Source organism: Zingiber officinale, chromosome 9A (genome assembly GCF_018446385.1).
Source record: "Zingiber officinale cultivar Zhangliang chromosome 9A, Zo_v1.1, whole genome shotgun sequence".
Taxonomy (NCBI): Eukaryota; Viridiplantae; Streptophyta; class Magnoliopsida; order Zingiberales; family Zingiberaceae; genus Zingiber; species Zingiber officinale.
In genome coordinates, this window is record NC_056002.1 from 42,474,965 (window position 1) to 42,490,746 (window position 15,782).

General features: G+C 32.8%; 1 protein-coding gene across 1 annotated transcript in view; it reads right to left on the reverse strand.

Annotated features, from left to right (window-relative positions):
• The window catches only part of LOC122021404 (fatty acid amide hydrolase-like), a 53,315-nt gene that overhangs the window by 17,200 nt on the left and 20,333 nt on the right, over nt 1-15,782 (reverse strand). The window contains exons 17-19 of the mRNA XM_042579524.1: nt 10,051-10,115; nt 7,328-7,389; nt 3,518-3,613 (exon numbers count right to left, since the gene is read on the reverse strand). Coding sequence (XP_042435458.1) covers nt 3,518-3,613; nt 7,328-7,389; nt 10,051-10,115 — 223 coding nt within the window. The remainder of the gene's footprint in view (nt 1-3,517; nt 3,614-7,327; nt 7,390-10,050; nt 10,116-15,782) is intronic.

Consider the following 15,782-nt stretch of genomic DNA (forward strand, 5'->3'; position numbering starts at 1 on the left):
CGACCGATACCACCTTGTGTTGAAGTAACACGAACACTTTCACTCCTCCACAATGTTGCTGCAGTAGTTGAGCCACTTCCACTAGCACCAGCTGAGCCACTTCCACTAGCACCAATACCACTATGTTGCATATGTCGCTCATATTCATATTGAGTTCGAGAGGCACTAAGAGCTGCTAAAAATTCTTCATCATTTGGATCTTCACCACGACCTTCAAATTCATCATAAACTGGTGCTTGAGAGCTTCGCCTATCAAGCATTTCACGTTGTTGTTGTTGTTTATGCTTTAATTCTTTTTTGCCATCAAGTTCATCTTTCATTGCACGATGAATTTCTTGAGACACTTTTGGGCATCTAGAGACATCTGGATATCCACCAGCAAGATGTTGTTTTAGGCGTGTGATCCCACCACCACGTCCAATCATATCGCAATGCAGACATTGCCAATGAAATCGATTTTCTAATCGACGTGCATGTCTCCAAGCTGGATCATAAGATTGTTGTTTTGGTGCCATTACCTATGCGTTATAAAAATGTAAATATTCATAACTATAAAAATTAATAAAATTAAAATTTTAATTAATAAATATGATAATTATATTATTATTTATCAATTTAATTAATTATCAATTAATTTATATAATATATATCTATATAGTTAGTGTTTATATATTTTGTACCATATATAATAAAATTACTATTTATATATTTATATATTATTTAAAAACTAAATTTATTCAAAACATCTAAAATTACATATTTTTAAAAATATGATTAATAAATAAATAATTTAAATTATTTAATCAATTAATACACAGTTTAACAATTTTTCTTATAAAATTTTTTAATATATCACAAATTAAATTATTTAAGTAAACATGAAATAATTAATTTTGATATATATAAAGAATAATTAATAGATAAAATTTACTATAAATTAGTTAATAAATAAAAATTTTAAATTACTTATTCAATTCATAATCAATTTATTTTCCTCATAAAATTTTCTCGGATATCACAAATTAAATTATTTAAGTATACAGGTAATAAAGTATGTAGATATTAAATAATTAATAGATAAATTTTAATAGATTTTTTGATAGATTTTATTTGTATTTTTAAAAAATAATTTTAAAATATTAATTTAGATATAATTATAAAAATTAATTATTAGTTCACTTAATTATTTATTTATTTATTTATTTATTTATTTATAAAAATATACTAATTCATGATGATTTATTTAGAAAAAATACATTACAGTTTAATAAAAAAATATGAAAAATTAACAAAAAAAAAAAAAGACTAAAAATATGTGTAAAATAAGTAAAAATAAAATGCAAGTGAGTTATAACATGCCTAAATAAATTTTAAGTCATTAATGATCAAATTACTAATATTTGACTAATTTAAGTTAATTTACTTAAGATAATATTAAGGAATTAATTAGAAAATTAAAAATTAATAAAAAGGATATAAACTTCGATACTGAAAAATAGCTAAAATTAAGTTAATTTTTTAAAACTCCAACTCATAAAGGAAATTGATCATCTATTTAAGTTATAATCTACTTTATTTAATTCTGTTTATAAATATTCTATATAAGTTTTATATTAAATAATTAAATGATTTAAATACTATAATTTATATTACAGAAAAATTAAATTTATTTAACAGATTCAAATTTATTTTAATTTTTAATCATTTATAAAATTTTTAAACTATTTATAGATTTTATATAAGTTTTATATTAAATAATTAAATGATTTAAATACTATAATTTATATTACAGAAAAATTAAATTTATTTAACAGATTCAAATTTATTTTAATTTTTAATCATTTATAAAATTTTTAAACTATTTATAGATTTTATATAAGTTTTATATTAAATAATTAAATTATTTAAATACTATAATTTATATTACAGAAAAATTAAATTTATTTAACAGATTCAAATTTATTTTAATTTTTAATCATTTATAAAAATTTTAAACTATTTATAGATTTTTAAATTATTTTAAAATTTTAAACTATTTTATTTATAAAATTAATTTAATATTTAATTTTTTTAATAAATTATAAATTCAAAGTTTTTAATTAAAATATTTTTATTTTTTATAGTTTTAATAATAAATAATAATAATAATATGAATTTATATGTCATAATTATATTAGTTAATTATAATTTATATAATAATTAATTAGAAATTATACATATTTTAAATAATTTATTACATATGTATATAATTTTAATTTGATTTTTAATCAATTACATATATGAATTTAAAATCTAAATACTTTTATTATTAATAAAAATAAATTTATATCTTATAATTATATTAGTTAATTGACAATTTATTTAATTAATATTAATTTATATATATAATTATCGTTTATATCATAATTAATTAGAAAATAGAAATTAGAAATTATATATATATATGTAATTTTTTATAGAAATTTAATATAACACTGTTATAATAATTATAACAGTTATAAACAAAACACTATTCCTTTATAACACTATTATAACATTGTTATAATAATTATAACATATAAATAAATATTTTATTTTAATATAACGGTTTTAATTAAAGCCGTTATATTAAATTTTTTATTAAATGAAACCCTATTCCTCTGCGAAGTCGCGATCATCGCGATTCCGCCGCCATCCTCCTCCTCCTCCTCCTCCTCCTCCTCCGCTCGCGATTCAGAGTTTCTACTTTAAAATTGACAATTTACTTTGTTACCTGCCGAAGATATGTGATCGCCGCCTCACCGCCTCGCCTCCTCGCCGCCTCGCTGCCTTCTGCCTCGCCGACTCGCTGCCTCGACCCAATCTCCGTCGCTGATGCTTCCAGGTAAGTTTTCGTCGTTTATATAAGTTTTTTCCCTGATTAAAGTGATCTCGTGATTGACAGAAGGAATCCAATCGATTCCTTTTGTCGCGCACTGTGCCGCAACTGGACGCACGCGAAGACGCATGCGATGACGATCCGAACTTCACGCCCTCGTGCTGTGTCGGTCGCGTGCTGTCTCGGTTGCGTGCCGGTGCCGGTCCCCTGTCGGAACGGTAAAAGCCGTGAGTTTCGGGCGGAACGGTTCGGTATTTAAAACCATGATAGCAGCTACTACACAGTAGCTGCTACAACAGCAACTACACACAGTGGCTGCTACAACAGCAGCTGCTATGTTGTAGCAGCTATTATGTAGTAGCCGCTACACATTGTAGCAGCTACACCACCTTTAAAAATAGCATCACAATGATTGTTGCATGCAATCCTAGGAGAGCGAAGAGAAAATTTTATTTTAATTTAAGAGAAAAGAGAGAAAAGTTGTTGCATGTAGATAAGAGAGATTAAAAAAAATAGATTTTGGCCACATCAGATCACCCACGTCAAATATCGCTCACGGTCGCGTAGGAAGCATCGGACAACATATATATATATATATATATATATATATATATATAAAAGTTAAATAAGTTTAAAGCATCAATATTGTCAAGGTTATACCTCCACTGCAGCAGCTACTCTGAGAATGGTGGCTTCATTCCATGGCCGTCCTATCAATTGCAATCCAATAGGCAATCCTCCTTTATCATGTCCAATCTGCAAAATCGAGTGGCCAATATATGCATCCAGATAACAAGAAAATGGATATATATAGACAGAGAAAAAGAGAGAGAGAGTGAGTGTGTTTCAACTGTTTCCAACTTCCATTGCATCCACGAAGTTATTCATTTACATCCATTATAGCAGGTGCAAGCTTTAAATAATTATGCTCTCAGGGAGCTCAGTCATTGCATTGATAGCATAAATGAAGTTTCTATTATGACCTAGGAATTAATTACCCTAATTGAGACATTTTGCTTAAATTAAACCAAGAAATTCATTGACTTGGCTGAATTTTTTAGGCTTGGAGCAGACTTGACTGTCAAAGGAAGGTCACAACGCAAAGGTAAAGCAATCAATAGAACTTGAGTGGAGGTCAGACTTATCTGATCTCAGGTGAAATATTTTCATTTCAAGGTAAAATTGGATTGAGGTCAAACTCATGCTTCAATGGTATGGTTGGTTGATTTGTTGTAAAATTGGATTGTGTAGAGGAGTGTGACTGAAGGATGGCGAGTAACATCTATTGGGTCAACAGTGACTAAAGGATTGACTACTTAAGAGAAAAGGAACCCAAATAGGAGACGGGTCAGTTCCCTTGTCTACTTCAGTACAATGACAAAGGAAGGGGAAAAAAAAGAGAGCAACGTAGCTCCATTCCTCACTTTCGGTTGTCCAAAATTGGGGGGAAGAGAAGAGGGAGAAGAGGAAAGGAGGAACACTGATAGAAGCATTAATTCTGTAGCTTGAGAAAAACAAAATGAAAAGTCTAATTTTATCATTTTCTCTCATTTTTTTTCCTGATTTCTTCTCTTTTCAAGAAGGTAAACAAAGAAAACCTCCTCCTTCCCTTCTTCCCTTTGCAACGCTCTTCCTTTCTTTCCTTTCCTTTCCTCCTCCCATCAAATAAACACGACATAAAGATGGCAAGATAGGGTCATTTTCTCTCATTTTCTATTTTTTTCTTCTCATTCCAAGTAGACAAAACAATGAAAAACTTCCTCTCCCGTCCCAGCTTCTCTTCTGACATTCTTCCTTTCTTTCCCTTCATCCTCCCCTCAAATTGGCATGCTACAAGAATGAGTTTCAGTCAGCTAAACTCTTCTTTGACTGTTCTTCTGGGATTTGAGGTTTGTCGTCAAAATTTTAACTGATTTCATAGTTCACCATTAATGTTTGTAATGGGAACAATGAGTAAATACTTTCGGTCATTTGAAAGTCGAAAGCTATTTTGTATATGCTTATAGTCATGAGATAAAATATGCTAATGTGGTATGCCAAAGATTCATGTGATTTAGCTGCCTTCATTTCTTAATTTTAACTGATAGTTAAGAATGTCATTATTATAAACCAAGAATGATATTAGCTAGTATTGATTGGGATGGGAAGAATGCCAAATCTGTGTATCCATGGAGGGGAGAATTTGGATCTTCTTAGAGGAAGGAGAGTGATAAATTTTTGAAATCAAACTTGCTTGATTCCATTGTTGATGTTTTGCAGATATACATAATCAGACTTGAAAATTGTGCAGCTCCTATAAATTTGGTCTACAATACGACTAATTTGGTGGAATTCTAGCAAAAAGTTAATTATAGATAAAACTATTTGTGGTAATTTGATCCATAATGATTGCCTCCCTATTTAAACTAATTAAAATTATAATGAATCGAATATATGACTAAGAACAAATATAATTTTTTGCTGATAAGGAACCCAATTAATTGTTGTTACAGCGAAGTAGCATATAATATCAGTCACCACAGAAAAGTGTGCTTGCCCTCAAGCATGAACTTGGAAAAGCTTCAAGATTCTAGTAAGAGATGAGGGTAGTAAGCGGTGGCAATCCCGTTTAGATGGGGGTTGAGTAACTCGGTGCTACCATTGGGGACCAAAGTGGATTTAGCAAAAGCAACACTAACACCTAGGTGCTTGGTTAGTCGAGAAAGAGTAAGCTTAGGAGTAGGGAAAAGGAAGTGGCACATGTTTTATGGAAGAAAATAAGTTCTTTTTATGACAATATAATGTTGTTTTATCAATCATACGTCATCCTCCACCTCGATAGTCAATTTTCCTTAACTATTTTCTTTCCACAAGATGTTACATATTCTCTTCCACCATGGGTCTTTGGATGCACTTGTTTTATTCACCTAGTGTTGCATTAAGTGTATTTTTCATAATTATTGCAGTCTCTAAAAAAGATATCATTGTTATTCTCCTGAGTCATATCATCTCTTTACTTCTAGTGATGTGACCTTTTTTGAACCCAGTCTTTCTTTCCCTCTACATTATTTCTTTGAATCAATGCAGGAAGCCGTTGTTGTTCCTACTCTAGTGTTCTTTCCAACTCCAACATTGAACCTCCCCTCACCCTTTATTGTTGTTGACACATCATTTCAGGAATCTACCTTATGGGTCTACAGTTAGTGACCTCATAGTGAAGACACACCAGATACTCTCCGAGACTTTCATTCTCTGGTTAGTTGTTGTCCAAGATCCCTTAATCCACTTCCCATCCTCTTTCACATTTTATATCTTATGCATCTCTATCATTTAATACTGTCTTCTTTATCCTCATGATCAATTCTTATGAATGCCTTAGAGACACTTTAGAATCTATCATCATGACAAGTAATGATCAATAGCATGAATGGTCTCCACTCTAATAGCACTTGGGAGTTCTCTTCCTTCAGGGAAGTCTACTTTGTGGTTGCAAATGGGTCTTCTGGATTAAATATTCATCGGGTGGTATCGTTGATTTCTTCACAACTTGTCTAGTACCTAATGGCTACACTCATATTCATAGCATTGACTATGTTCATATATATTCCCTAGTGGATAAGATTACTTTTGTCCATCTCATCCCTAGTTGGTAACTTCGACTAGCCCCTTCATTAGTTCAACATTAAGAATGTCTTTCCTTCATAATAATCTTTCTAAGAAAGTTCATATAGCATAACCTTCAGGATTTGTTGTTCTAAAGGAGATTGATCTTTTGTGTAAGTTGAAGAACTAAAATGACGTACCAACTAAAGCAATCTCTGAGAGCTTAGTTTGGAAAATTCAACTTAGCCCTTCTACATTATGACGAGACTAGGAGTATTGTAGATCTTTTGGTGTTCTACTTTATTTCACAACGAGGAAGATGATGATGCATTCTTTTGATTGTCTATGTGGACATTATTATCATCATTGGTGATGACTCCATTAAAATCACAAAATTAAAAGATTGCCTCCACCAAGACTTCCAAACTTAAGACTTAAGTGACCTTCCTTGGTATTATAACCTCTAGGAATGCTCAAGAAGGTTAACATGCTAAGCACCAAACCGATAGATACTAATGTATGACATGACCATTGTGTAGCCGCTATAAGGATCCTACAATACACAAAGAGTGCTCCAAGGTATTTTTATTTCATAATTACAGATCTTCATATCAAAGGGATGTTCTCCTACAAATAGGCGATCTACATTTGACTATTGCATCTGCTTAGGATAATCATTAGCATCATACTTTAAAATCAAATATTTTATTTCTTAAAAAAATTAATGTATTTTTTATGTCATGTATTGATTGGATGCAACTCCAATAGTAATTGACTTCATTGTTAATTTCAAAGGTTGATCAAACTAAGTGTAAGGAGAAACTTCATGATCGAGATAATAAAAAAAGTTTTAAAAAATTTTTAAAAAAAAAGACCATGTTGACTTACTGGCACTGATATAGCTGGGAGCCCAAGGAGATTTCCTGCTATTACAAACTGCATGAGATATGCTGCAGAACAAAATGAGTCATGATATCAACCATTTAATAGCATATTGAATTGAAATCAATTTTTAAACTTTTTATTCTGCAAAACATAAAATTAAATAAAACTCAAGCTTCTCCTTGTTTTCTTTGTTTCTTTTTTTGGTTAAGTAAAATTTATAGAATGAAGTACAAAACCCATCTTTAGGAGTTTCTCATGTCTGATGAAGCAAAGAAAACACCTAGGGCCAGCATACATGAATTTACACACACTTGAAGATCCTTTCAATGTCCAATTGTCCCTCACCAAATAAACTTCTATTTCAATCCTTCCATACAAAATGAATCATAGATGACAAGACAAGATGACGGGCCTGTGTCAGCATTCGGCTCCCCAGTAATGTTTTCCGATCCGTTGGTAGGTGGAGCTAATCTCTGATCCTCCTCCATAATTCTACAAAAGGAGACACCCAAAGAATAGGTGCTCTGTATCTTTAATATGGCCACAATTCACAGAAAGTGCACTATTGATCTTCTAAGTAATTTTTTCCGTCTTTGGTGAGGAGACGCCTCTATGCCAACATCCAGAAGGTCGCATAACTCGGCTGTAAGTAAGTCTTTCACACTATTTGAGCCCATGGCCTCTTAGAACTAGAATGTCTAAAAAATTATATGCTCGTGTGCTTCCCCTCCATCCTGATCAAACCAATCTACCATTGTCCAGCCTCCGAACCTAGCAGCCAATAATATAAGATTCTGCATTTATAATAGTAACTTGTTTTCTTGTTTCTTGTTTATGTTGTTTAGTGGATCAGAAACAATCTAATCTTAACTTAAGTTGAACTAGAAAGGAGTCACTTATAGCTCCATTATGATATTACAAATTAGAGATGCCAAGCAAAGCATTTTGGCTGTTAGTCATTGGTTAGAATTTTGAGCAGAGCAAGCCAATCTAAAGTTCTTAGCATTGGAATATAAAGAATGTGTGGAGTAAATATTTCATAGTATAATCGGACAGTTAATCGTCTAGAAAAGTCACAAATGAGTAGCTAAAAGTTCGTCATTGTTGGTTATTTAGCAGATATTGAGAGGACACATGTTCTACCTTTTTCTTTTTTAAAGAAATAAAAAAGAAAGACTTGTGCATTAGCTATATAATATGGAGTGGGCATTGGAATTCTGACGTGACCAATCATTATATCCATGTATTGGAATTGTAGAATTTTGAAAAGGTAGAAATAATCATTCTTAATGAGAGAAGCATTATGTGTGTATATATATAATCATAATAAAATCAAAAAAATATAAGTATTAATGTGGAATTAAACAACTAATAATTTATTGATACAATTGCTCTAAGACTTCTCTTCTAAGTTAGTGCATAGATATTATCTATGTCTAACTTGTTGCATAAACTAGAAACTATAATATACAAAAAAGGATACCACTCACATAAACTAAAAAGAACTTAGTCAGCGGAGCAAAGACTTGATAATTCCTACGAGCTTAAATGCACGACCAACAATGCTTTGGTCTCAAATCAACATATCGACAAAGAGAAACAATAAAGAAAGGAAGGATGAAGTGAAACAAGAGAGGGCAAAAAAGAATCACATTAACTAATGCTTAAATGGGCTTCTTGAAATAATTGTTACTCCAACACAATAAATTGATGGAAAAGAAAAGCATTGAGGCTCTTAGAGAGGGAGGGATGGATGGATGGATGGATCGAATATAATGCAACTTGACCATTTGCATGACTTAGTCACATGAGAACAGTGCATTCTCCGTATCAAGGTGCTTACGCAAAGAAGATGTTTGCACACTCACACGATGCTCATGTGAGGAAGGAGCTGTAAAAAGGAGGTTTCTCTATGTTTTGAGCGGCTAGATTTGATCATGAATAGTAACATCAAATCACTAGCAACCAAACTAATCATATAAAGGAGTTATGTGTGAAGGAGATTGAACTCTCGCCAAGAGCAATCTTGCATGTCTCCATCAACATGATTCCTTCACTCCTCTACTCAGTCTCACGATGTAACGAGGCAATGGCTTCATATCGGGAAGAACACTGCGTGCACAAAGGAGGGCTTATACGAGATGGTGTTTAGGTGTCATAAGCGAGCACCATGCATGTTCGACAACAAAGACAATAGCCTGTCATAGACAAGAGATATAGGAGAAGGATAAAGGATTGAAGGAGGAGGAGGTCGACCTTCCATCAGAGGAATATCTCTTTGAAAACCTAATCCTAAAAAGAGCATTTGATGAAAAGCAAAATAATATATTGCCTCTTTATGAAATAGTCTATAATATGGGCATATATACTCAGAAAAAAATACCTTAAACTTAATTGTAACAATGTGGGGCTACCTCTAACAAGAACCATAATAATAATAATAAAAGCAAGTATAATGAATTTATCAATTGTCCATTATAAAGTAGCTTTTTAAAATAAAAACCTTTTAGTTATACTTACCTATTCTCTTTTTATCCTTTTTCATAGATTTCTCTCATCTCACAACTTAACCTCTCCTTCCCTAATCCTCCCCCACCCCCATAGTCTTACATTGTATTCTCTCTCTCCCTACTCTTGTTACATAAAATAGGTAAATTTATCAGTTATTGAACAAAGGAAAGAGGCATTGCATTTATTAAAGCAACTATAAGAAACTTTCAGCTTACCTTGAACCTCATAATCTGACTCCCCAAGTTTGAGAGAACTGGGTGCTATCACTGGACTTGTAATACTATTACAATGAGAAAATTGATTAGGTGCAGAAAAGAATGTCTTATGTGAGGTCAAATAAAAAGTTTGCTTAATGTGTGGTAAATACAAATTATTTGACTATATTAATTGTTTGCTAGGATCTCATTCATTAGGCAGTTCCACAACTATCACAGTCATCCATATAGATATACTTGTATAATTTAGAATCTCAATTCATGGTACATAAAATATTCTGGCACATCAACAAAATAATTTTCAAACAAAAACAGACATGATTGCTCTAAGGTTACTACTAACTCACCCCCACAAGCTTGTTAACTTTGGTACCTCACCAAATTCCTTATAGATTACCAATTGCACAACCAAATATGACTATATTAGCTTCAATAGCATCATGCATGGAAATGTTAAAATGTAATGTTTGTTACTGCCATAAAGTTGGTTTGAAGAAAGCAAGCAAATGATTAAATAGACAAACAACAAACATTCTCACAAATGAGGTTGTGAAGTTCACAAAAAGGTTCACTTTGTAGGCTTCCCTCTTACTGTTTAGAAATCTGCATTACTTGGATCCTGAATCTATGGCTTTACAATTTTCTTTACGATCTATAATGCAACAAATACTGAATCTACTCTTGCAACAAATCCTAAATTTCTTACAATTTTCTTTGCAATTTTTATTGTACTGGTTCATGAACCTTTTCTTGCACCAGATCCCAATTGTTCATAAATCAAGAAATGGGCGTGCCAAGTTTTCTAAGAAGTACTAAAGGAGAGATAAAAATTGGATGGAGAAGACGAGTGTGAGTCAAAGAGAAAATAAAATAGTCAAATAGCAGAGAAACAAGACAATGTGAGGCAAGACAAGTTAAAGGAATGAAATTAGACTTTGATACCACTTGACATAGCATAAGCACAATCTTTGTGCTCCTGCTAATAATTTAGCAGGACTTGACAGTGCAAGGATAAATCCATGTGACTTGGCCAGTATTCTCAAGGAATTGCATGCTCGACACTCAAACTCAAGAGAGAAAAGTTAATTTCCAAAGTAGAATTATTCATTATTGATTGAATGATAAAAAAATAAAAAAGGACCTCTTTTATTAGTCTCATAAAACTCAAGCTGAACTTTGCAAGGAACCATAAAAGCAAGATTTCTAAAATTATTCTGAAGAAGAAATAAAATGGGATTGGAAAAATAGAGTATGATCTGATTTATTCTATGGGACCAATTTATTTTAAGAGGGGTTTATTTTATTGCATCAACAGTATTCTTCCAACTTAGAAAATTAGGAGAAAAAAGGACAATAATTGAAGATTAATGTATATTGTCGAAAATAGATAGAACTATTTTATCCAACAATGGCAAGCAAATTGGGAGGAGGGCATCTCTCAATATAAGAATATGATAGACCATTGCATTTTTGGACAGAATTAAGTCTTTGACTTCACCACATCGTTGGCACTTATCATGATTTGCATATGTAGCTAAAGTAGCAAGGCTATGTCCATTCCATTTCAAAGGATCTTTTTATAATGTATATGGAAATAAGCCCCCATTTCAATGAAGTAGGTTTGTTTCAAACCCAAAGATCTTGGCAACAACTTTTAAGGTCTTTACCAACTTGTTAAGTATAACAGACCTCGATCTACTCCCCTGACTTCAATGTCTCCTCATGCTCATTAGAACTTAAAGGCACAAGTGACTCTAATACAATATTGAAATGAAATGAAGTCCACGCTATCCTAAAATAACTATCCACTTGAGATACATTCTCATTATAAACACGCCATGTACCACCAGATATCCATGTGCGATTATGGGCGTGGAGCACCTCAACTTTAACACTTCCCATAAGGACAATTTGTTGGTGCAATCATGTCTCTATATGGTTAGAATATATCATACATATCGATGAGGTGTATCAAGTGTGTAGGCTCCTTGACACAAGTATTGTAGTTGCAATAGAGGAAATCCTGGCATATCAAAGGTTATCGGATGCTTGGAAAATGGATGACCTGACAAGTCAAGGGTAACTGAATGCTTAGTAAAAGAGAAAGACCAGAAAGGAAGGCTTCTTGATGTACGAAATGCTGGAGAAGATGCTCTTGTAAGAGCATTTGTAAAAAAAAAAGGGTTTATTGCAGGCTAGATTAAGCATGGACTAAACCTATGAATTGCTTTAGTTAGTGACACAGTCAATTGAATGTGTTTTTCAATTGGCTAATGCTTGAGTCCACTGGTCAATCGACTTAGGATAAATAAAAAGGGAATAAAATATTTTTGTTTACATCTGTTTTATAAGTCAATGGAAGGGGAGCCTTGGCACAACGGTAAAGTTGTTGCTTTGTGACCAAAAGATCACAGATTCGAATCATGGAAACAACCTCTTACAAAAAGCAAGGTAAGGCTGCGTACAATGGATCCTTCTCCGAGGCCCCGTATAACGGGAGCTTCGTGCACCGAGCTGCCCTTTATCTATTTTATAAGTCAGTTGATCATTTGTACAGTGGCAATCTACTAATGTTATTTTCAGTTGACTCAAGAAATAGTGTTCTTATTACAATGGAACATATTTCTGACACAGTTGATGATCTCAAAGCTCCTACAGGAATAGTGGACTGACGAAGATTGAGTCAAATGATAGAGCAGCTACGTGGTTAACCTTACAACGGCAGCATTCTATAAGTTTTTGACAAGATTGCATGACAAAGAATAGTCAACTAAAAGCATACAGTCAACTAAATCAATGCAAAGCAAATATTTTGAAATCTAAATGAAGACTTAATCAAGGCCAATAAATAGAGGTTAAGAGACTATGAATCTGCTATTTTCTCAAGCTTCCACTCTATTTCTCTTGCCCTAAGTGTAACTTTTCTCTAGTGCCAAAAGTTTCATTTGTAACAAGAGATCTTGAAAAAGGTTTCTCCACCTCCGGATGATATCTGAAAAAAGAGAAAGCTAAAAGTATTTCGTGGAGTGACTCACCGAAGGGTCATAAGTGGAGTAGGAGTCGGGGTTCCAAACCATATAAATACACTTGTTTACATTATCTTCTTTACTTGTGTTTTGATTCATGTCCTGTTTCTCTATTGTCGGGCACACTAACCTTTTGTTTTGATTCATGTCCTGTTTCTCTATTGTCGGGCACACTAACCTTTTATAGAAGTTAAACGATTAGTTATTCATCCCCAACCTTTAATTCAATCCTACACAATTGACTTAGACTAATTTTGAGATCATGTTGAAGAGGGGTATGTTGCATTAGATTCCAAATGAACTAGCAATTTTTTATAGTGAGACTCCCTCAATATAAGCATAAAGAACCGTCATACTTATCTACATGGGCTATTACCATGGAGGACCCTAGCTTCAATATGCCTTCTTTTTGCTGTCATGATTCACCCTTTTATCCCTATCATGGTTGGGAAGTATAAATCTTTGGTACCATTTTAAAAGAGGCATGGCAATTATTCTATTCTGAAATGGCTGTGTTTGAACTTTGACTGATTTTTTAAAAGATTTTTTTATTCAAAATAAACTACAGTGAGACCATGAAGTATATATCAGGAAAATCAAGTAATTAAACCTATTTCTTTTAATTTAATGTCATCTGATGCCACACATAGAAAACTTGATTTCATAAGGAAGATGGTGCAACTCCCAAAGATTCTTAATACTTGCAGCAGTTATCTTATCTACTTACCATACTTTTGGAGGCCTCGAAATGATGAATATTTATGGCAAGTATAAACTACATGGTATATGTTGTCCAACTCGAATAGATTATTTTAAATGTGCTGTATTTAGAAAATTGATTGAAGTACATAGGAGGCAAGGTACATAGGAAGCAGCTGATGATCCACAATGTTCTTTTTAGTCTCACACCTCATTGTTTGATTATGAGGTGGGTTCATAGAATGGATTCACTTAGTGTTCCATATGCTAACTACTTGATGGAGAAAGCTACAGATTTGGATTTTATTTTGTTTTGTAACCGAGTGTGTAATATTTATGAATTTGATTGTTTTTAAAAATATATATATATATTATATTTCTTCAATTATTAAGAATATCATATTTATCTTGAAAGTGAAACACCTCAACACAAGGAATGAATAATGGTCAAAAGGCACACTTTCTTGCTTGATTGCCCCTCTTTACGTAGCCAGTCCAACAATGATATAGCAATACATTGACCTAAGTTAATTGGATGTTTAGCAAATCACTGCATTGTGTTTCTTGGACCCTAAGGATAAGATTATTTGGCAAATTATTGCATTGTGTTTCCTAGACCCTAGGGAGTTATAAGATGTTTCAAGATTTGTTCATCTTCCATACCTAATCAGATTTGCATCATATAGCAATTCAAAACTTTTACATGCTGTAGAGTTTTGGCCAAAATTGTTATACGTAACAATTAAATTTAAATACCTAAGATGTTTCCATACCTAAGATGTTTAAAGATTCTTTTACTTCTTGAAATTTCATACTAGTGTCGAGCATTTTGCGTGCCAATTGACGGGCGGAATGGTAAATTCCACCCGTGCCAACCAACATGGCTTGCACTTGAAACATTGGGATCAACAATTTTTTTTCCAATTTCATTCACTCAAGGTACATTTCTTCACAACATGAAAAAGTATGGGATAGAAAAATGAAAACCTATCTTTGATTTATATTCACTTTTTTTTTACTTTTTCATTTTTGAGAGAAAACAAACTCTTAAAGACTTGGTCTCAACATCTTTTTTTTATCTTCACTAGAATCTATAGTCCTCATTCTAATGGTGATAAGAAGGATTTTTAACTTCAAGATACCAGTCATATACTATAAGATTTCTAAGAGCACATTTCGAAGTGCATGGGTAATCCAACACTAACTCATTCATGCTATTTAATCCTTCCATCACAAGCCTTTAGAATTTTTAATCTCACCTTTCACTGATTCATGATGCTCTTCTGGGTCTTGGAAATTAAAAAGCCCATGGCCGGACAGCTTCAACAAAGAATTCTTATTGGCTTCTAGGATCTCATCAAGGTAGGTAAATCTCTTTCAAGAATTCTATGCTAGAAATTCTTTGCTTGGGAGCATCAACTATTTCTATCACCTGGGTAAAGGGAGCTTCAAAGATAACTATCAGTCAATTGCCCTCAAAAACTGATTGGTCAAGTTGATCTCTGAAGTGTTGGTGGTTAGGCTCCAGTATTATATTTCCAACTTAATAAGTGAGCTTCAGTATGCCTTTGTAAAGAATAGGATTGCTAAAGATTACTATATGTGTGCCTCTGAAGACATCAAATAGTGTGAAGCAATAGAAGTTGTGGTGCTCAAACTTGTCTATGGCAAGCCTTTTGAAAGGAGTTGTGATGGGATGTTCTTGCATATGTTCTCTACATTAGGGGCTTCCCTCAGCTGTGAATCATGAGCTTAGTTTCCAGTGCTGAAGGAGTTGTTATTGTGAATGGCCAAGTGGGGTAGTGGTTCAAATGTAGAAAGGAACTATGGCATGGCAACCCTTTATCCCCCATCTCTTCATTATTTCGATTGATGCCTCGTGCTATATTCTAGCTCGAGCTCAATCCAGAGGGCTTATTGAGGGGTTGGCTAGAGAGTACTATTCCCTGAGTTTTGATGTTCTACAATATGCAAATAACACCCTACTTTGTTTGAGAGCTAAATATG